This window comes from Artemia franciscana, chromosome 16, assembly GCF_032884065.1.
Source record: "Artemia franciscana chromosome 16, ASM3288406v1, whole genome shotgun sequence".
Lineage (NCBI taxonomy): Eukaryota > Metazoa > Arthropoda > Branchiopoda > Anostraca > Artemiidae > Artemia > Artemia franciscana.
The window spans coordinates 33,048,215-33,070,584 of record NC_088878.1 but is presented as its reverse complement, the minus strand read 5'-3'; the positions used below and the strand labels follow the sequence as shown (position 1 = coordinate 33,070,584).

The window sequence follows — 22,370 nt, the reverse complement described above, 5'->3', positions numbered from 1 at the left end:
AAATTGTTATTTCCGCTGACAAAACGCCTCCTGGCCAACATGTGCGTAGATACAATGCTCCAACTATCGACGAAGTGGCAATCGTTATGGTCGGTGATCAGTTTTTACCTCGAGATATTATTCTTCATAAGCGAAACGCTCAGTTGTTAAGAATTGCTGAAACTCATCGATGCTACGATGCCCTACAATATCCTATCATTTTTTGGAATGGAGCCGACGGCTATCACTTTAATATTAAATTGATGAATCCAGCCACTAACAAAGAAATGAATAAGAAATGCAGTGCAATGCATTATTATTCCTATAGACTAATGATTCGGCAGGATGAAGAAAATTATATTTTAAAATGCCGTGAATTGTTTCACCAATTCGTCGTTGATATGTATGCTAAAATTGAATCAGAACGTTTGCTATATATCCGCCTGAATCAGACCAAGCTCCGCTCTGAACAATACATTCATTTGCGAGATGCAGTTATAAATGACGGTAATACCACAAACGTTGGAAGATTAACAATTTTACCTTCGTCATATGCTGGCAGTCCTCGTCATATGCATGAATATGCTCAAGATGCTATTGCGTATGTTCGTCTCTATGGTCGTCCAGATTTATTTATTACATTTACATGTAATCAATCTTGGGACGAGATACTGCAGCTTTTACTTCAAGGACAATCGGCGGTTCATAGGCATGACATTACGGCCCGTGTCTTCCGGCAAAAGTTGAAATCACTGATAAACTACATTGTAAAACTTGAAGTGTTTGGGTCAGTGCGATGCTGGATGTACTCAGTGGAATGGCAAAAACGAGGTTTGCCACACGCACATATACTAATCTGGCTACATAAAAAAATTACTTCGAACGAAATTGATGATGTGATTTCTGCTGAAATCTATATATATAAAAATAAGTTGTCTGTCTGTCTGTGGATCAGGTGACGTCATGTTTCTGTGTCGGCTGACGTCATGAAATTAGTTGTCGTCATTTTTGCTATGACGGTGACGTCATTAATGGTATTTAAGACATGCGTTCACGCTGCTGATAGAGAAAGTAAGAAAAGAAAGCGTGCCGAGGAATCACAAGAACAGCAAAAAAACAGGGTTGCAGCTGATAGAGAAAGTAAGAAAAGAAAGCGTGCCGAGGAATCACAAGAACAGCAAGAAAACAGGCTTGCGGCTAAAGAACGCAAAACCGCGCAGTTAGATGAAAATCCACCTGGAAAGCGAGAGTCAAAACATATCAAAACTGAAAATGATAGCGATGATGATTGGGTTTGGGATTTTAACTTGGATAAGGTCATCAATGCCTACCAGATTTAAGTTAAAAAACAAAGGTTCGGCGATATGTACTTCATAGTGACGCTGAAAAATAAAGAAGAAAAAAAAACTGAAAAATGTAAAAAACTAAAAAGAAAAAACACTCAAAGATAAATTACAGACCGGGACACAAATGACGACCGACACAGAGGGAATATAAATGACGAACGGGAACCTCAAAGAAAAATTACAGACTGGGACACCCGGACACAAATCACGACCGGGAATATAAATGACGACCGGGACACAGAGACACAACTACAACGGGGACGTCGGGGGCACAGGAGGGATATATAATTGACGACTGAGACACAGGGATTGTTTGAATAGAAATTACTGACCGGGACACAAATGACGACCGGGACACGGGGACACAGGGAATATAAATGACGACCGGGACACTCAAAGAAAAATTACAAACTGGGACACCAGGACACAAATGACGACCGGGACACAGGGAATATAAATGCTATTTATATGCACAGACAATGGGACAGCGAAGAATGTTGTATATTCGCATGTTTTACGTAGTTAAAAATATATATTTATATCTGTCTCTATTCACAGGTGGGACACAGGGACACAGCTACAATGGCGCGTAACTAATATGGCGCGTAACGACTTACGCGCGCGGGGGGGCTTGGGGGGGGGCGCGAAGCGCCCCACCAACTAGGTGTTGGGTTGGCGCTTACCTGATAAAAATGTCGATAAGGGGTTATATGATATTATTGTAAAAAATATGATACATGGACCTTGCGGTGCACTGAACGAAAATTCACCATGCATGGCCAAAGGAAGGTGCACAAAGCAATATCCTCGACTTTTAGTATCAAACACAATTACTGGCAATGATGGTTACCCACAATATAGAAGAAGATCTACTGAAGATGGCGGTAAAACAGCAATAATAAAGAAGCGTAACGGTACCACCATCAAAGTAGATAACCAGTGGGTTGTTCCATATTCCCCATTATTATCAAAAACATTTAATGCACACATAAACCTTGAATACTGTAACTCCGTAAAGGCAATCAAATACATATGTAAATACGTCAACAAAGGCAGTGACATGGCAGTTTTTGGCTTGCAGCCCGAAATCAAAGATTTCGATGAAATCGTACAATATCAGGCTGGAAGATACATAAGCAGTAATGAAGCTGTTTGGCGAATTCTTTCATTTCCGATGCATGAACGTAGTCCAGCTGTTGTTCACTTAGCGGTACATTTACAGAATGGTCAACGTGTTTATTTCACGGAAACCAACGTGCAACAAAGAGTCCTGAATCCACCGGATACAACATGAACAGCTTTTTTTTCGCTTTGCAAAAATGATTGTTTTGCAAAAAAACTGCTGTATACTGAAGTGCCTTCGTATTACACGTGGAATACTAAAAATAAAGTATTTGAACGTCGAAAACAGGGTAAGTCAGTCGACGGCCAACCTACCATCTTCAAAGATACCACGATAGGAAGACTCTACACCGTTCACCCCAATCAACATGAATGCTTCTTTCTACGCCTGCTTTTGGTGAATGTACCCGGTCCGACATCCTTTGAGTATTTGAGGACTGTAAATGGTACTATACATGACACTTACCGTAGTGCATGCCAAGCTCTGAATTTATTGGAGAATGACCAACACTGGGATAACTGCATCAATGACGCGTGCGAAACGTCAACCCCAAGTCAAATTCGTGCATTGTTTGGCATCATTTTAACAACTTGCTCTCCATCAGCTCCTACAGAGTTATGGGAAAATATAAGTCAAAAATAATGCATTGTGTCGATAACAACGTTGGAGAAATTTTCTTTTTGGATGCGCCAGGAGGTACTGGTAAAACGTTTGTGATAAAACTGATTCTGGCATCAATTCGATCAAAAAATGATATAGCGTTGGTAATTGCGTCGTCCGGAATAGCCGCAACGTTTCTGCCTGGTGGAAGAACTGCTCATTCCGCTTTGAAATTGCTTCTGAACTTGCATTCTACAGAAACTCCCACGTGCAATATTTCCAAATCATCTGGGATGGATAAAGTATTGCAGCAATGCAAGCTTATTGTTTGGGATGAGTGCACAATGGCATACAAAAAATCGCTCGAGGCTCTGGATCAATGCTTGAAAGATTTGCGAGGGAAGTCGAAACCCTTTGGCAGCACATTAATATTGCTTTCGGGAGATTTCAGGCAAACATTACCTATAATACCTAGATCAACTCCTGCAGACGAAATGAATGCTTGCCTGAAAAATTCTAATTTATGGGCACACGTAAAAACATTAAAATTAACTACAAATATGCGTGTCCGATTGCGAAACGATGACTCTGGTCAAACATTTTCAGTCAATTGCTGGCAATGGGAAACGGAAAGCTCCCAGTAGACTCAATTTCAGGACGTATACAACTACCTGCTGATTTCTGTAATTTAGTGACGTCCAAAAATGAATTGATTGAAAAAGTATTTCCGAATATTCTAAAAAATTATAAAAGTAATAAATGGCTAAGTGAAAGAGCGATTCTCGCACCCAAAAATATAGACGTCCACGAAATCAACAATATTGTTTTGACCAAGATTCGAGACCAGGCAGTCCTTTACAAGTCAGTCGACACAGTTTTGGAACCAAATGAAGCGGTTAATTATCCATCTGAATTTTTAAATTCCATAGATCTTTCAGGGTTTCCACCACACGTGCTACAACTAAAAATAGGCGTACCAATAATACTTTTAAGAAATATAAACCCACCAAAGCTTTGCAATGGCACTCGACTTGCCGTAAAAAAAACAATGGAAAACCTAATAGAGGCCACAATCTTGACAGGGCCTTTTGAGGGTGAGGCTGTTCTTATTCCTCGCATTCTCATGATTCCAACGGATCTGCCTTTTCAATTTAAAAGATTGCAATTCCCAATTCGATTAGCATTTGCAATCACCATTAACAAAGCTCAAGGTCAATCATTAGAAAAATGTGGTATAGATCTTAATGCTGATTGTTTTTCCCATGGACAATTGTACGTTGCATGTTCGAGGGTCGGTAAACCTGACAAGCTATTTATATGCAGCGACAATTGGACAGCGAAGAATGTTGTATATTCGCAAGTTTTACGCAGTTAATTTGTATTTTGGAACCAAATGAAGCGGTTAATTATCCATCTGAATTTTTAAATTCCATAGATCCTTCAGGGTTTCCACCACACGTGCTACAACTAAAAATAGGCGTACCAATAATACTTTTAAGAAATATCAACCCACCAAAGCTTTGCAATGGCACGCGACTTGCCGTAAAAAAAAAAAAAAATGGAAAACTTTATAGAGGCCACAATCTTGACAGGGCCTTATGAGGGTGAGGCTGTTCTTATTCCTCGCATTCCCATGATTCCAACGGATCTGCTTTTTCAATTTAAAAGATTGCAATTCCCAATTCGATTAGCATTTGCAACCACCATCAACAAAGATCAAGGGCAATCACTAGAAAAATGCGGTATAGATCTTAATACAGATTGCTTTACCAATGTACAATTGTATGTTGCATCTTTGAGGGTCGGTAAACCTGACAATCTATTTATACGCACAGACAATGGGACAGCGAAGACTGTTGTATATTCACAAGTTTTACGTAGTTAATTTGTATTGTATCTATCTATCTATCTATATAAAAACGAGTTGTGTGTATGCATGTTTGTTTGTTTGTAAAAAGAGCGTTTGCATATGACGTCATTATTAGTACATACGGCTTTGTATATGGACAGACAATGGGAAAGCCAAGAATGTTGTATATTCGCAATTTTTACGTAGTTTGAAACACATATATAAATCTATCTATATTCACAGGTGGGACACAGGGACACAACTACAATGGTGCGTAACTAATATGGCGCGTAATGACTTACGCGCGCGGGGGGGCTTGGGGGGGCGCGAAGCGCCACCCTAACAGCTAGTATATAGATATATATATAAATATATATATATATATTTTCTTTTTAGTTTTTTTGTAGTTTTTACCTTTTTTAGTTTTTTTCTTCTTTTGTATTAATGCTAAAGCCAAGGTTCAAACCTGGAGCCTCTCGGACCTAGAACCTGAAACATAAAGCTTTACCAACTCAGCTACTTCGGCTTGAATACATTCGTTTTGAGCAGCTTCCTCGGGTGTTGCCATTGTAGGTTCTTCAGTCATTTTACAATTAGAAATTTCTCTTTCAACGGTCTTCTTACAATTAAAAATTTGTCTTTGAACGATATTCTTAAATACCTGTGTCCTGGTCGTCATTTATATTCCTTGTTTCCCGGTCGTCATTTGTGTCCCGGTCTGTAATTTCTCTTTGAGTGTTTTTTCTTTTTAGTATTTTTTAGTTTTTTACATTTTTTCTTTTTTCAGTTTTCTTTTTCTTCTTTATTTTTCAGCTTCACTATGAAATACATATCGCCGAACCTTTGTTTTTTTTTTAACTAAAATCTGGTAGGCATTGATGACCTTATCCAAGTCAAAATCCCAAACCCAATCATCATCGCTATCATTTTCAGTTTTGATATGTTTGGACTCTCGCTGTCCAGGTGGATCTTCATCTAACTGAGCGGTTTTGCGTTCTTTAGCCTCAAGCCTGTTTCCTTGCTGTTCTTTTGATTCCTCGGCACGCTTTCTTTTCTGACTTTTTCTATCAGCAGCAAGTTTTTTGGCATAGACTCTTTGAGCATCTTCATCGGCTTTTGCCATTGTAAGTTCATCAGTCATTTTAAACTTAAACATTAATAGATTTCTACGTGAACATATATGTCTTAAATATCTTTAATGACGTCACCGTCATAGCAAAAATGACAACTAATTTCATGACGTCAGTCGACACAGAAACATGACGCCACCTGATCCACAGACAGACAACTTATTTTTATATATATAGATTGAAACATCTAATAAGCGCAGATAGCGTCATATTCTTTAAGTTTCGGATTTATGTGCTGATATATCAAACAGTTTGTGGTAACGAACTGTAAGAATGGAGCGACATGGCTGAATAGTAACCGAAGCTCTAGAAATGGCATTTTGATATCAATCGTTATATCATCGGCTTATTATGTTGATTCTAAATATATAAAATTCATCAAGCTTCATTTTACACATAAAAGGCTAAGAAACTGCGAAAATTTGCCGAATTTCCGAAAGAGGGAGGAAACACCCACTGAAAGTTAGATACTTTTAATTAAAATCAGACGGTTAGGTTCGGCGTATCAGAGAACCTACTGCTGAGATTTCAAGCCCCTATCTGCAAAAGTGTTGAATTTTGTATTATTTGTCAGAAAAAAAATAACGGACGCTTTTTAATTTGTTTTTTTTTCTCAGGGGCGATCGTATTGAAACAACAGTCCTAGAATATTGGAATTGGACGGCTACTAGCCCCCTCTCACGTCCCTTTTTTCCAAAAAATTGTTCGATCAAAAGTTGGAGCCCTTGTTTACCTTAGTTGAAAGGTTCCTAATATCCAAAACTATACCTTTATATTTAACATGACCCACGCAACTCCTGAGGATAGGTCTGGAGATGAAAATAGGCTAAGGATATATAACTTGGGCTATATATTTCCACATTAAGGGGGTGGGGGCAAGGTTAGGCTAAGTAAGGCCAGGTTACTTTATCCCTACACCCCCTTAATGTGAAAGCATATAACCCAAATTATATTATTATATAAACTAAAGAATTATATTTTCAACATATCAGCGAAAAAAAGAAAAGAAAATAAAATGCCGGTTTTGGAAAAGACAAACAGTTGAATAAAAATAAGTATACAAAAATAAATAAGTTTATCTTATAAAAGTGACAACAGAAATTGAAATAAAAAAAAAGTTATTGCCTTGTATATTATGCAAAATATATTTACAAAACTAGCTCAAATAAACTGACTCGGGATGTTTTCCTATATTCATAGAGTTCTAAAAACTAGTTCGTTGCTGAAAACAAAGCTTAAACTGATAATTATAGTTTAAGGGTTATATTATTGTTAGCCTTATATATTACTCTTTTTTTTCTGTAGGCTACTTGTGGACTTTTCTACTCCCAAGTGTTTTCAGTGAAGTACTATTTTTACAATTTAGGGGAATATCACGAGTTAGTTTGTATAATCTTCGAATAGATGAATTTTTCTTTGTTTTAAGTTTCAAGTTCTTTTAATTTAGGAGTTACAAATGGTTTCCTGCATTTGTCTTGGGAAGGCCTAAAGTTACTCCTATATCGAATGTCCTTTAATCGATTTACTCTAAAGTAGCCTAATTATTTGTAAAATGTTGAATAAACTGGAAAAGAGATCTGGTATTTCACGAGGGCGCATGTTCCCCGATCTCCTCTAAAACACATTAGTTTGAATGCATCGCCTTACAATTGTTTTTCCACACTACGAACTGTATTAAACCCTGGTTTTTCATTCTTCTAAGAATTGTTGGTGGTTCTTAAAATTAACAGTTAATGCCGATCAATGAAATCCTTTGGAATGGAAAATCAAGAAGAAAAATTCGAGTAGCTTGAAACCTTGCCTATCTTTCCAAATACTAATCTATATTTTATTCCCACCATAGATGCTCTAATTTTTGGGACATGCCTTTTTGGTCGTGGATTTCTTGCTAAATTTGAATATTTCGGTTGATTTTTTTTTTTTTTAGTTTTGATGATCCTTGCATATAAGATTGGTAACATGTCAGGTATTTTTTCCTTATGAAGTTTTTTTTTACCTATGTAATACAGTCGATTTGAAAATATTAATGGCCCAAAAAGACGTGTTAATTAAATCCAGATTTCCTTGTATTTCACGATTTATTTGTAATGTCAACTGAGAAAGAGAAATTCTTTTTTTTATTTATAATCTTGTTATGTTTCAAGTTCACAATCTTTAATGAGGAAACGGTAATCTTGTCCTACACTTTAAGAATTATTTCATTATTTACGATTCAAAGACCACTTAAGTGGCTTGTAAAATTGACCACCTAGTGGCTAGTAATTCAAAAGACCCCTTTGGTGGCTATGTAAACAGATAAATGAATGAATTTCCTTTCTGTTAACTTTAAAAACTAAATAAAGAGATAAAATTAAATCCGTGGGGGTCGTTAAAATTAATCTAGAATTGGGAGAGCAGGAAACTATTCCAGAAGGGAAGGGCATAGGTCTGATAAATGTTTTTCCCCAAATAACGTGTCATTTTTTTCACAATCAATGTAAGGTGTCGTGCTTTTTTCGACGTTATTGCAGGAGGACAAGTTTCTGTTTATAAAGAACTAGCTAGTGGTTAGCTACCTAGTTGGTAGCTAACTAGCTACCTAGTTGCTACCTAGCTACCTAGCTACCCCGCGCGTAAGTCGTTACGCGCCACATTAGTTACGCGCCATTGTAGTTGTGTCCCTGTGTACCACATATGAATATAGATAGATTCATATATGTGTTTTGAACTACGTAAAACTTGCGAATATACAACATTCTTGGCTTTCCCATTGTGTGTGCATATACAAAGCCTTATGTACTTATAATTACGTCATATGCAAACGCTCTTTTTACAAACAAACAAACATGCATACACACAACTCGTTTTTATATAGATAGATAGATAGATAGATACAATACAAATTAACTGCGTAAAACTTGCGAATATACAACATTCTTCGCTGTCCAATTGTCGCTGCATATAAATAGATTGTCAGGTTTACCGACCCTCGAACATGCAACGTACAATTGTCCATGGGAAAAACAATCAGTATTAAGATCTATACCACATTTTTCTAATGATTGACCTTGAGCTTTGTTGATGGTGATTGCAAATGCTAATTGAATTGGGAATTGCAATCTTTTAAATTGAAAAGGCAGATCCGTTGGAATCATGGGAATGCGAGGAATAAGAACAGCCTCACCCTCAAAAGGCCCTGTCAAGATTGTGGCCTCTATTACGTTTTCCATTGTTTTTTTTTTTACGGCAAGTCGCGTGCCATTGCAAAGCTTTGGTGGGTTGATATTTCTTAACAGTATTATTGGTACGCCTATTTTTAGTTGTAGCACGTGTGGTGGAAACCCTGAAAGATCCACGGAATTTAAAAATTCAGATGGATAATTAACCGCCTCATTTGGTTCCAAAACTGTGTCGACTGACTTGTAAAGGACTGCCTGGTCTCGAATCTTGGTCAAAACAATATTGTTGATTTCGTGGACGTCTATATTTTTGGGTGCAAGAATTGCTCTTTCACTTAGCCATTTATTATTTTTATAATTGTTTAGAATATTCGGAAATACTTTTTCAATCAATTCATTTTTGGACGTCACTAAATTACAGAATTCAGCAGGTAGTTGTATACGTCCTAAAATTGAGTCTACTGGGAGCTTTCCGTTTCCAATTGCCAGCAATTGATCTGAAAATGTTTGACTAGAGTCATCGTTTTGCAATCGGACACGCATATTTGTAGTTAATTTTAATGTTTTTACGTGTGCCCATAAATTTGAATTTTTCAGACAAGCATTCAATTCGTTTGCAGGGGTTGATCTAGGTATTATAGGTAATGTTTGAATGAAATCTCCCGCAAGCAATATTAATGTGCTGCCAAAAGGTTTCGAATTCCCTCGCAAATCTTTCAAACATTGATCCAGAGCCTCGAGCGATTTTTTGTGTGCCATTGTGCACTCGTCGCAAAATAATAAGTTTGCATTGCTGCAATACTTTACCCATCCCAGATGATTTGGAAATATTGCACGTGGGAGTTTCTGTAGAATGCAAATTCAGAGGCAATTTCAAAGCGGAATGAGCAGTTCTTCCACCAGGCAGCAATGTTGCGGTTATTCCGGACGACGCAATTGCCAACGCTATATCATTTTTTGATCGAATTGATGCCAGAATCAGTTTTATCACGAACGTTTTATTAGTACCTCCTGGCGTATCCAAAAAGAAAATTTCTCCAACGTTGTTATCGACACAATGCATTATCGTATCATAAATGTCTTTTTGTTCCGACGTTAACTTGGAAATGTTATTTTGTACATACGACAATAGATCACTCGTACTGTAACTTTGTTCACGATCCAATTCTACATATGTCGAAACAGCAGCGGTACGATTAGGTGAAGCCATTCATAAATATTGAAGAGGTTTGTTTGCCATACATACGCACAAATCTTCTATAATAACTAAAGTGTAGTTATAAATTTCTGATGTAAAATCAAAAGTCATATCTGACGTCTCTAACCGGTTTCGATGGAGTATATCTTCGGGCATTTTTGATTTATATTTTTCCCATAACTCTGTAGGAGCTGATGGAGAGCAAGTTGTTAGTATGATGCCAAACAATGCACGAATTTGACTTGGAGTTGACGTTTCGCACGCGTCATTGATGCAGTTATCCCTGTGATGCATTGATGCAGTATATCTTCGGACATTTTTGATTTATATTTTTCCCATAACTCTGTAGGAGCTGATGGAGAGCAAGTTGTTAGTATGATGCCAAACAATGCACGAATTTGACTTGGAGTTGACGTTTCGCACGCGTCACTGATGCAGTTATCCCAGTGTTGGTCATTCTCCAATAAATTCAGAGCTTGGCATACACCAAGAAAACCATGGGTAAATGCATCGCTTTTGAGGTCTATTAATGAAAAATATCGCTTATATAAAATTAAAATGAAGTATCCCACTGAAATAAATATAATACGTTTTAAAAACTATAAGAATCTGTTAGTAAGGATTCTTAGAGAAAATGAAAGAGTGTATTATGAAAATTCATTTAAAAATTCTGATTCTCCTCGAAAAACTTGGAATTTAATTAAGGAGAAAATTGGAAAAAATAAAAAGCTATCACATCCTGAGGTATTAATTAATACAAATGGTGTAGAAGTTAGAGAACCGCAAGATGTTGATAATATGTTTAGTGATTATTTTGCTGGTGTTGGTCAAGCGATTGTGTTCAGCAGGAATAGATTTGTCCCCTTACAGGTCGCATAAAGAATATTTACCCCCCAATGAATGTACGAGCATATTTGTGGTCCCTGTTAGTTTTGCTGAATTTCATAAGATTATCAAAAATATAAAAAATGGTAATTCAATGGGACATGATGAATTATCAACAAATTTGTTAAAGGTAGGCTATTGCCGGAGTTATTTTTGAACCACTTATCCATATTTTCAATTTGAGTATCAGTTCAGGTATATTTCCTAGTAGATGGAAAATTGCCCGAGTAATTCCGTTGTATAAACAAGGCGATAAATCTGATGTAAGTAATTATCGTCCAATTGCAATTTTATCGCCATTATCTAAAGTGTTTGAAAAAATTTTAAAAGAAAGGATTTCTAGCTATTTAGATAAAATAAATTTCTTTACCAAATATCAATTTGGATTTAGGGCAAACCGTTCGACAGAACAAGCAGTTGCAGCTCTTTTATTAGAAATAAATGATTGTTTAGATGATGATTTCCATGTGGCTACTGTTTTCTATGATATAAAAAAAGCATTTGACACTTTAAATCATGAAATTCTTCTTGACAAATTGATAAGTTCCGGCATAAGAGGGAAAGAATTGCAAATTATTAAATCATACCTATGCGGACGCAAAATCACAGTAAATGTCGGTGGAAAAATGACTAATTTAAAAAGTCTTATTGAAATTGGTGTCCTCCAAGGCTCAGTATTAGGTCCACTTTTATTTTTGATCTATATTAATGATCTTCCCCGAGGTTTGCATGAGAATATTAGCCATGCAGTTCTATTTGCAGATGATACAGCTATAACAGTTAAAGCTAGGGATTCATTGACATTGATGGAAAATCTGACTATAAGTGTTACCTCAGTTAATCGATGGTTTGTTTCTAATAAACTAGTACCGAATTTTAAGAAAACTAATTTTATGGTTTTTGGTCGTTCAAAACGTTCCACTCGAGAGATTTCTTGTGAAGAGCTACAGGTTGGTGATCAAAAAATTTGTAGGGTCCAATCATATCGTTATTTAGGAGTTTTTCTTGATCCCCTTTTGTCATTTCATAATCATATTGAGTATTTAAGATTAAAACTTGCTCAAAATATTGGGTCGATGTACCGTGTGAAGAATATTTTTCCTTTTACCATTTTAAAAATAATCTACCACTCTCTAATTACTTCTTATTTGAATTATTGCTCAGTTGTATATCTTAATACATTTTGGAAGCATATAAAACCCTTACAGGTACTACAAAATAAGGCAATAAGAATACTTGGAAATTTCTTACATCGACCTTCAAAACTTGAAAATGTTTCGGAAACTAAAACATTATACCTCTTCTTAAATTTGTTGGATTTAAATGATATACGAATATTAAATACTTCCATATGGCATTTTCAAATCCAAAATTCTAAAAATTATTTCTATGACAAATCTCTGTTAATCTTACTTCCTCGTTCGGATTGTCGGAGGTCTAGGATGTATCAAATTCCTTTTGTAAGCTCTGAAAGGTCAAGGTTATCGATTAGATACCAAATACCCTTCATTGCTAATAATCATAAGCTGAATGATAAAATTCTGTTTGATCCATCTCAAAAATCTCAGCTAAATTTAAAAAAGCAAATATTAAAGATTGTTTGCTAAAATTTTGATTATTCACCATTGATGATGGAAATTTAAATTATTTGATCTTCTTATTTGTGTGTTTGTTTTTGTGTCCCTGTGTCTGGGACGGCCTCCCACGCCCCTCCTGCCCGATATTTATATATTTACTTATCTTTTATGAGTTTTTTTTTTCTATTTTGTGTGTCTTCTACCGTATTATATTTTGAAATCATTATTACGATGAGATGTTGATGTTTTTTCTTATGTTTTTGCACTGTCCCAGCCTTACGAGCTCTGCTCTCTGTTGGGGCATAATATTGTTTGTGTATTTTTTGAGTTGAATAAAGAAAAAGTTGAAGTTGAAGTTGGCATGCACTACGGTAAGTGTCATGTATAGTACCGTTTACAGTTCTCAAATACTCAAAGGACGTCGGACCGGGTACATTCACCAAAAGCAGGCGTAGAAAGAAGCATTCATGTTGATTGGGGTGAACGGTGTAGAGTCTTCCTATCGTGGTATCTTTAAAGATGGTAGGTTGGCCGTTGACTGACTTACCCTGTTTTCGACGTTCAAATACTTTATTTTTAGTATTCCACGTGTAATACGAAGGCACTTCAGTATACAACAGTTTTTTTGCAAAAGCATCATTTTTGCATAGCGAAAAGAAAGCAGTTAACTTTGTATCCGGTGGATTCAGGGCTCTTTGTTGCATGTTGGATTCCGAAAAATAAACACGTTGACCATTCTGTAAATGTACCGCTAAATGAACAACAGCTGGACTACGTTCATGTATCGGAAATGAAAGAATTCGCCAAACAGCTTCATTACTGCTTATATATCTTCCAGCCTGATATTGTACGATTTCGTCGATATCTTTGATTTCGGGCTGCAAGCCAAAAACTGCCATGTCACTGCCTTTGTTGTCGTATTTACATATGTATTTGATTGCCTTTACGGAGTTACAGCATTCAACGTTTATGTGTGCATTAAATGTTTTTGATAATAATGGGGAATATGGAACAACCCACTGGTTATCTACTTCGATGGTGGTACCGTTACGCTTCTTCATTTTTGCTGTTTTACCGCCATCTTCGGTAGATCTTCTTCTATATTGTGGGTAACCATCATTGCCAGTAACTGTGTTGGATACTGAAAGTCGAGGATATTGTTTTGTGCACCTTCCTTTGGCCATGCATGGTGAATTTTCGTTCAGTGCACCGCAAGGTCCATGCATCATATTTATTACAACAATATCATATAACCCCTTATCGACATTTTCATCAGGTATTTCAGCGGAAATCACATCATCAATTTCGTTCGAAGTAATTTCATTATGTAGACTGATTAGTATATGTGCGTGTGGCAAACCTCGTTTTTGCCATTGCACTGAGTACATCCAGCATCGCACTGACCCAAACACTTCAAGTTTTACTATGTAGTTTATCAGTGATATCAATTTTGCCGGAAGACACGGGCCGTAATGTCATGTCTATGAACCACCGATTGTCCTTGAAGTAAAAGCTGCTGTATCTCGTCCCAAGATTGATTACATGTAAATGTAATAAATAAATCTGGACGACCATAGAGACGAACATACGCAATAGCATCTTGAGCATATTCATGCATATGACGGGGACTGCCAGCATATGACGAAGGTAAAATCGTTAATCTTCCAACGTTTGTGGTATTGCCGTCATTTACAACTGCATCTCGCAAATGAATGTATTGTTCAGAGCGGAGCTTGGTCTGATTCAGACGGATATATAGCAAACGTTCTGATTCAATTTTTGCATACATATCAACGACATATTGGTGAAACAATTGACGGCATTTTAAAATATAATTGTCTTCATCCTGCCGAATCATTAGTCTATAGGAATAATAATGCATTGCACTGCATTTCTTATTCATTTCTTTGTTAGTGGCTGGATTCATCAATTTAATATTAAAGTGATAGCCGTCGGCTCCATCCCAAAAAATGATAGGATATTGTAGGGCATCGTAGCATCGTGGAGTTTCAGCAATTCTTACCAACTGAGCGTTTCGCTTATGAAGAATAATATCTCGAGGTAAAAACTGATCACCGACCATAATGATTGCCACTTCGTCGGTAGTTGGAGCATTTTATCTAATCTACGCACATGTTGGCCGGGAGGCGTTTTGTCAGCGGAAATAACAATTTTATGCGTATCAGTAGGCATCAAATCGATGGCTGTTTTGAACATACGCACTAAATTATTTATTTTCGTGGAAAAGATGTTGCAATTGGGAAACGATTGTCCTTTCAACGTTGGGAGAAATTCCGCAACGTGCATTCAGTTCAGAATTTCTATCACTGATGAAGTACAATTGCAAAAATTTATGATTCTCGCCTGAGAATGGTAGAAGGGACCCTGCTCTATGATAAATTTGCCCTTTTACTTTGGAAGTAGGCATAAATTGATCTGGATTTTCGATTTGGGCACCAAACAACATCATTTGGAAACATGAGTTATATTTTCTGATCTGTGATAAAAAACGCTTAGATTCTGACGTAGTTACAGTAAGCAAAGTCTTCAATGGCTCTGGTGGTGCAGCCAATAGAGGAAGTTTAACTTTTCCTGAGGCGCAACACATTCCCATTGTTTCACCATTGAATTTCAAGGCCTTGCAATAGGGACAAATTTTAGACATAGTCCCGATTTCAACACATCTACTCAAGCTATAATCGTCGACTGGGCTGTACCTGAATGCCAGGCGGTAATTTTCAGGTTGCTCTTGTGATTCCTCGGCACGCTTTCTTTTCTTACTTTCTCTATCAGCCGCAAGCCTGTTTTCTTGCTGTTCTTGTGATTCCTCGGCACGCCTTCTTTTTTCACTTTCTCTTTTAGCAGCAAGTCTGGTTTCGCGTTGTTCTTGTGATTCCTCGGCATGCTTTCTGCTCTTACTTTCTCTATCAGCCGCAAGCCTATTTTCTTGCTGTTCTTGTGATTCCTCGGCACGCCTTCTTTTTTCACTTTCTCTTTTAGCAGCAAGTCTGGTTTCGCTTTGCTCTTGTGATTCCTCGGCACGCTTTCTTTTCTTACTTTCTCTATCAGCATCAAGTTTTTTGGCATAGACTCTTTGAGCAGCTTCCTCGGCTGTTGACATTGTAGGTTCTTCAGTCATTTTACAATTAAACATTTTTCCGTGAACGAATGTCTTACATACCTTTAATGACGTCATCTTCATATGGACGACATGACAAACCTGATGACATGACGTCACTCGATACACAGACACACAGACAACTTATTTATATATATATAGATAGCTAATTGAAAATACATTACAATCTAGATTATAATCTTGAAATCATATCTGTACAAAGATAGGACCCAAGGGATCTATCCTTAAGAAAATTGATGGAAACTGAGACTAGAAACGTCCTTGTTGATTTTATAGACCTTTTTCCCCTAGAAAAAGTCATATTAGTGTTTGTATTTAGACCTATTCTCTTTTAAGTGGTCTAGTACACAAGTTGAGTGGCGTCTCTCACTAGATCTAGGAAACGGCAGACCGTTTAAGTGATCTAACACACAAGTTGAGTGACTTCTCTCACTAGATCTAGGAAACGACAACCTACAAAAAGAAAACAGAAAGATCCCTCCCCCCAATTTCAAACAGTTCCTCTAGATTTGTCAGGAAAGTTCAGCTAGCTTTTTCGCCTGCGTCTCCTGCTTGCAAACTCCTTTTATTAAAAGATTCTGACGTCACAGCTATAGCAATTCACTTACATAGTAGTGGTTAAACTAGTTGATTACGCAAGCTGTCCGGATTTAAGCATGTGTTTTATCCGATTGAATTCTAACTGTTTAGCTGTTAACTCTTTGAACTCTAATGCAATACTGAATTAGATATGGCTCTCCACCATCTATCATTCATTGTAGTTTCTTTTATATTTTTGGGACATGCTTTTGACATGGGGCAACTGAGGGGTATTCTTTTGACATGCTGAAGCCACCACAGTTGTTGACATTTGACTTTTTTGACTGTATCATGAAATATCAGCTGTCTTTGTTTCTTCTCGTTTGTCACGTGGTTAGTGTAATTTATCTTTGTTATATGGCGAAGGCACCACAACTTGAACACAAGGGCGCTGTGCTTGATTTTTTTTTCTTCGGGGTCAAAAGTATCCCAGCATACACAAATTAAAACAGGAAACAAAACATCTTTTGTTTTATTGACTGAAAAATATCCCAAGACTCAAATGATTAGTCACAATCCTCATCAAATCGTTATGCAGATTAAGTCTCGGACAAGGAGAAACCTACTCGCTGCTAAAAATTTCTTTTTTACTCGAGATATTTATCGTGCCTAAACCAAGTACGAACATTAGAAACCGTGTCTTTTTTTATTTGTGAGTTTCAAGTTTTCACTTGTAAAAAGTATGTTTGACAACACTGAACATAGTTTCGTTTAGAGGTAAGGCGTATTAAAAGATTTCAGCTATAATGTTACGGAACCCAGGATTATTGCGGAACTATGTATTCTATTAAATAAAAAAAACAAGTTTTTTCAACTGAAAGTAAGGAGTGACATCAAAACTTAAAACGCACAGAAATTACTCCGTATATGAAAGAGGCTGCTTCCTCATCAACGCCCCGCTCTTTACGCTAAAGTTTGACTCTTTCTCTCAATTCTTCTTTCTAAAACAGTAAAAAACTTTAGCGTAAAGAGCGGGGCGTTGATGAGGAAGCAGCCTCTTTCATATACGAAGTAATTTCTGTGCGTTTTAAGTTTTGATGTCACTCCTTACTTTCAGTTGAAAAAACTTGTTTTTTTTATTTAATTTCTGAACTTTTTGAATCAATGCATGTTTTGATTTTGGCTCTCCGCAGAGGAATAATCAAAACGAAATTTGCATATTTTTTTTTTTTGGCTCAATGGCTTTCTCATAATTTTGATCGAATGATTTTGAGAAAAAAAGAGCGGGGGACGAAGCCTAGTTGCCCCCCGATTTTTTGGTTAATTAAAAAGGCAACTAGAACTTTTAATTTTTTACGAATCTTTTTATTGGTAAAAGATTTACGTAACTTATAAATTAGCTTACGTAAAGAACTTTTGTATTCTCATGTTTTTATTACATATATGAGGGGATTCGCCCCATCGTCAGTACCTCGCTCTTTACACTAAAGCTTAAATTTTATCCCAATTATTAAGAATGACCCCCTGAATCACAAAAGCCGTAGAATAAGTAGTTGAAATTACCGAAAATACTTTAGCGTAAGGAGCGAGGTATTAGAAGGAGGTGAGCCCCTCGTATGGGTAATAATTTCTGTTTGTTTTAAGTTTTATTGCTGTTCCTTACTTCCAGCTGAAAAAGCTTTTTCACTTTTATTTTTTAATTGTTTTTTTTTTAAATAATGCTAGTAAATCCTGCTCTCCCTTCATGAAAATTTTCTTCTCCCATTACAAATTCTCGAAGGAAAGTTCCCCCAGCATATCCCCCTCTTCTCAACCCCTCCCCCAAACCAAAAAAATCCTCCTGAAAACGCCTGTATACTTCCCAATAACCATTACTATATGTAAGCACAGGTCAAAGTTTGTAACTTGTTGCCCCTCCCACGGGGACTGTGCGGGAGTAAGTCGTCCCCAAAGACATAGTTATAAGGTTTTTCGACTACGCTGAATAAAATGGCTATCTCAGAATTTCGATCCGTTGACTTTGGGAAATGAATTAGCGTGGGAGGGGGCCTAGGTGCCCTCCAATTTTTTTGGTCACTTAAAAAGGGCACTAGAACTTTTTATTTCCGTTAGAATGAGCCCTCTTGCAACATTCTAGGACAACTGGGTCGATACGATCACCCCTGGGGAAAAAAAACAACAAATAAACACGCATCCGTGATCTGCCTTCTGGCAAAAAATGCAAAATTCCACATTTTTGTAGATAGGAGCTCGAAACTTCTACAGTAGGGTTCTCTGATACGCTGAATCTGATGGTGTGATTTTCGTTAAGATTCTATGACTTTTAGGGGGCGTTTCCCCCTATTTTCTAAAATAACGCACATTTTCTCAGGCTCGTAACTTTTGATGGGTAAGACTAAACTTGATGAAACTTATATATTTAAAACCAGCATTAAAATGCGATTCTTTTGATGTAGCTATTGGTATCAAAATTCCATTTTTTAGAGTTTTGGTTACTATTGAGCCGGGTCGCTCCTTACTACAGTTCGTTACCACGAACTCTTTGATATGTTTCAATCAATGCTTTTTGGTATGGGGACTGTTTGATGTTCAATACTATATTATCTACGTGAATATAATTCGATAAGAATTCAAGTATCTGTAAAATTTGAGTCCTACGAACTGCTTTTCCGACTACATATATATCCCGTGACAATTATCCAGGTTTCAAATGGCCTACAAAAGAATAAGTCAACGTAAAAAAAGCTTCTTCGAATCATTCTTTTTGAAAATAATAATAAAAAAAAGTTGTAACAAGTTGCACCATCAAAGCTATTTTGTATTTTTCATAATTTGGAAAATTTTATATTGGGGGTTTTATTAGTACTGTAAGAAAAGATAAGATACATTTTTTTAGCGACTATCACGAGCCCGAAATGCAAATTGGTGTCTTTTCGCTCTTAAAGCAGAAAATGGAACTTAGCGCTGCAATCTGTGTTCAATTAGAAACTATCATAAAAAAAACTTCTACAGAAAAACTTCTCGGGTGGAGCTCAAATTTAATATAACCTACATAAACTAATAGATTTAATTATAAATCAATAGATTTTTGTTATAAATTTCGCTATATTTTATTTCTTATTTTGTTTGGATTCATGTGTTTGCAAGTTTGTTTAAAACAGAAAGAAAGTAAGTCCACTGATAAAATTTGTTTCTTGATATGTTCGTCAGTCCTCAGTATCATATCTGAACAGAGTAGATATCATAGCCAGCAATAGCGCTGCCTAAGTAAAGATCGATGTTGGCACACTGGATCATTTATTTTTTTCGTATTGTATCGTATCGTATTGTATCATATTGACTTAAGTCTTGTAGTGGTGCAATGGGTTTGGTCTCAATCTTGAAATACGGGACACTAAATTTGATCTCAGTTGCGGCTACATTCTGCAGGGCTAGGAATTTCATTCCAGTGATAAGATTATGCGAAAGCGCCTCTATAATAATCCAACAAGAAGAAGAAGAAGTATTGAATATAAAAACAAAAGAAAAGGTTTTTTTAGGGTATTTAGTCGCCTAGTGTCAGCATATTCCTTTCATGGTTGCAGTAACCTAATCTAAAAATAGGGGTAAAAAATAAATAAAAATTTTTCAACAGAAACAAGAAGTTAAAAAATATACACAAACCTGAAAAATAAGAACTCAAAACCAGAAAGGAAAGAAAGGGAAAAATACTACAAAATTTGTAATAATGAGTCTTCTGGTTGCAGTTTTTATGAAGGTTTTACTTTTATCGTCACTAAAACAATTTTTATATTATAGAAGAAGTTTAACAAAGTGATTGTATTAATATGTTTGGCAAATTTCCAATTTTGGCCTGATTATATCATCTATGTCAATTCAGTTTTGATCTGGCTCAATTGCAGCATTACAGTTTGGATTTATTTCTATTAACCCACTTGGCCCTAATCATTCTAAACAATGCTTTTCAGCTATGCTATTACTTCCTATAAATAAAGAAAAACTTTAGAATTAGAACTTTAAGTATTAACCAAGCTTTAAGGGTAGTTTTGATTAAATTTTAATCCATAGTCCGTTGATTTTTGAATCATCACCTTAGTGGAGGCGAATAAAATAATTAAAAGATGAGTATAAGAGCATAAAAATGATTAATTTTGCTTCGACGATAGTCTGTAATTCATATTAGGACAGAACTAAGGTTGATATAGATTAAGGGCAATTTAAACACCGAAAATTAATTTTTTAAATCTATATGCTGTAAAGCACACATTTTATTGTAATTAAGTTTAGGGATTAGTTATATGAGGATGTTTCTGCCTAAAGTTTTTTTTCTTAATACATTTATAAAAAGTATATATTTTCTCAAAATTTGTTGATGTCATTCTTCTTCTTCTCACAATAAAATGAAAAAGGCGATCCTGCACTACCTCAAGTTTATAAGACTTTAAATAGCAGATGGAACAGAGTATAGGTGTTCACACATTTTTTCGTGCTGGTCAGAGCAGCAATTGGCTGGTAGGCTCGCTTGTTACAGCTGCCTTTAATTAGTAGGCCTCTCTAGAAATATTTGAAAGGCTTTATGAGTAATTATTTTAATATTAAATGAAACCTATAAAATTATTAAAACCTATTAATTTTATTATATATCTGACGTTAATGTCGACTGCGTATTATTGATATCCTGTTATATAGCTTAAATGCTAAATATGGACGTAAGAAATTAAAAATCTTCATTGTAGTTCTGTAATATATATGATTTGATAGATTCTGATGTAAAGGACTAGACTTGTCACTACACAAATAGCAGTTTGGACGAAGACATAAAAAGAAAAAAAAACATGTGCCCCGCTATTTCAGAGAAGCTTTCCCCTCTCCCCCAACATATTTCCCCTTTCTCCCAGCACAAAAATCGAAGTCCCCTTAAAAAAGAGAAGTAAAAACAGTAATTTCTTTAAACTGTTAAATCGATCCTCCAGCTGTGAAAAATAAAGAGTGCACTTGCCAAACTATTAAACAAACTTATTGAATATCGTGTGATTGTTTTCAGATTTTTGATTGGCGGAGAGTGGTGGACAAACACCAATAATATAAAATAAGGTTAACCAAAGATGCCTGGGTGCAATATTCAAATATCGGGCAACTCTGGCAACTGCCAGCCTTTAGGTGATGGAAATTAATCAACGGAAACCCATCTTTGTAGCCAGTTATTCAGATGAGGGTGAAATTGGAGGGGAATTTGATAATAGAAAAGGAAGCTTGGTATTAGAAGTTATATATGTAGGATTTATCTTACGCGGGAAGGGGGGAGGGAGGTCTAGGTTAGTCGAACCATCCAAGGTGTATGAAATTCAAGCAAGATGGATGACTTCCAGCATGACATGGCAATGAATTAGAATGGTTAGAGTACGTGAAATGCAGTATTGATTTTTTTTTAGGTTTGTGTTGAGAAGTGTCCTGCTGAAACTTTTGTTCCCATTCCTGGAAGTCTCTCATCAGGTGCAGAAGCAGAGGTAAAGAAAAAGCTTATTTGCCAAGATGGGACTGATGTTGAAGGATCTTCTCTTAGTGATTTGATCATTGGTGGAAAATGTGCACCTTATTATGTTAGAATGGTTTCAAGTAAGTACAGGATCCTCCAAATATAGTGGTTAAAAATAGCTATATTTCATAAACTGAAATAATTATATATGCAGTGTTTTGTTTATGACAACGGGAAAGGACATAGGAACCTATATATATTTATATAGGAACCTTGTATATTTGCACATTAGGGGGGAGGATAAAATATAGCGGTTCTGCATTAAAATGTCTTAGGTACAATTATTCTGCATATTATGAAATAAAAATTGTTTCCTGACTTCAAACTGTCC

General features: G+C 36.2%; 1 protein-coding gene across 1 annotated transcript in view; it reads left to right on the top strand.

Annotated features, from left to right (window-relative positions):
- Positions 1–22,370, top strand: part of LOC136037358 (choline transporter-like protein 2) — a 114,108-nt gene that overhangs the window by 37,263 nt on the left and 54,475 nt on the right. The window contains exon 4 of the mRNA XM_065720063.1: positions 21,936–22,119. Within this exon, the coding sequence (XP_065576135.1) occupies positions 21,936–22,119 (184 nt within the window). The remainder of the gene's footprint in view (positions 1–21,935; positions 22,120–22,370) is intronic.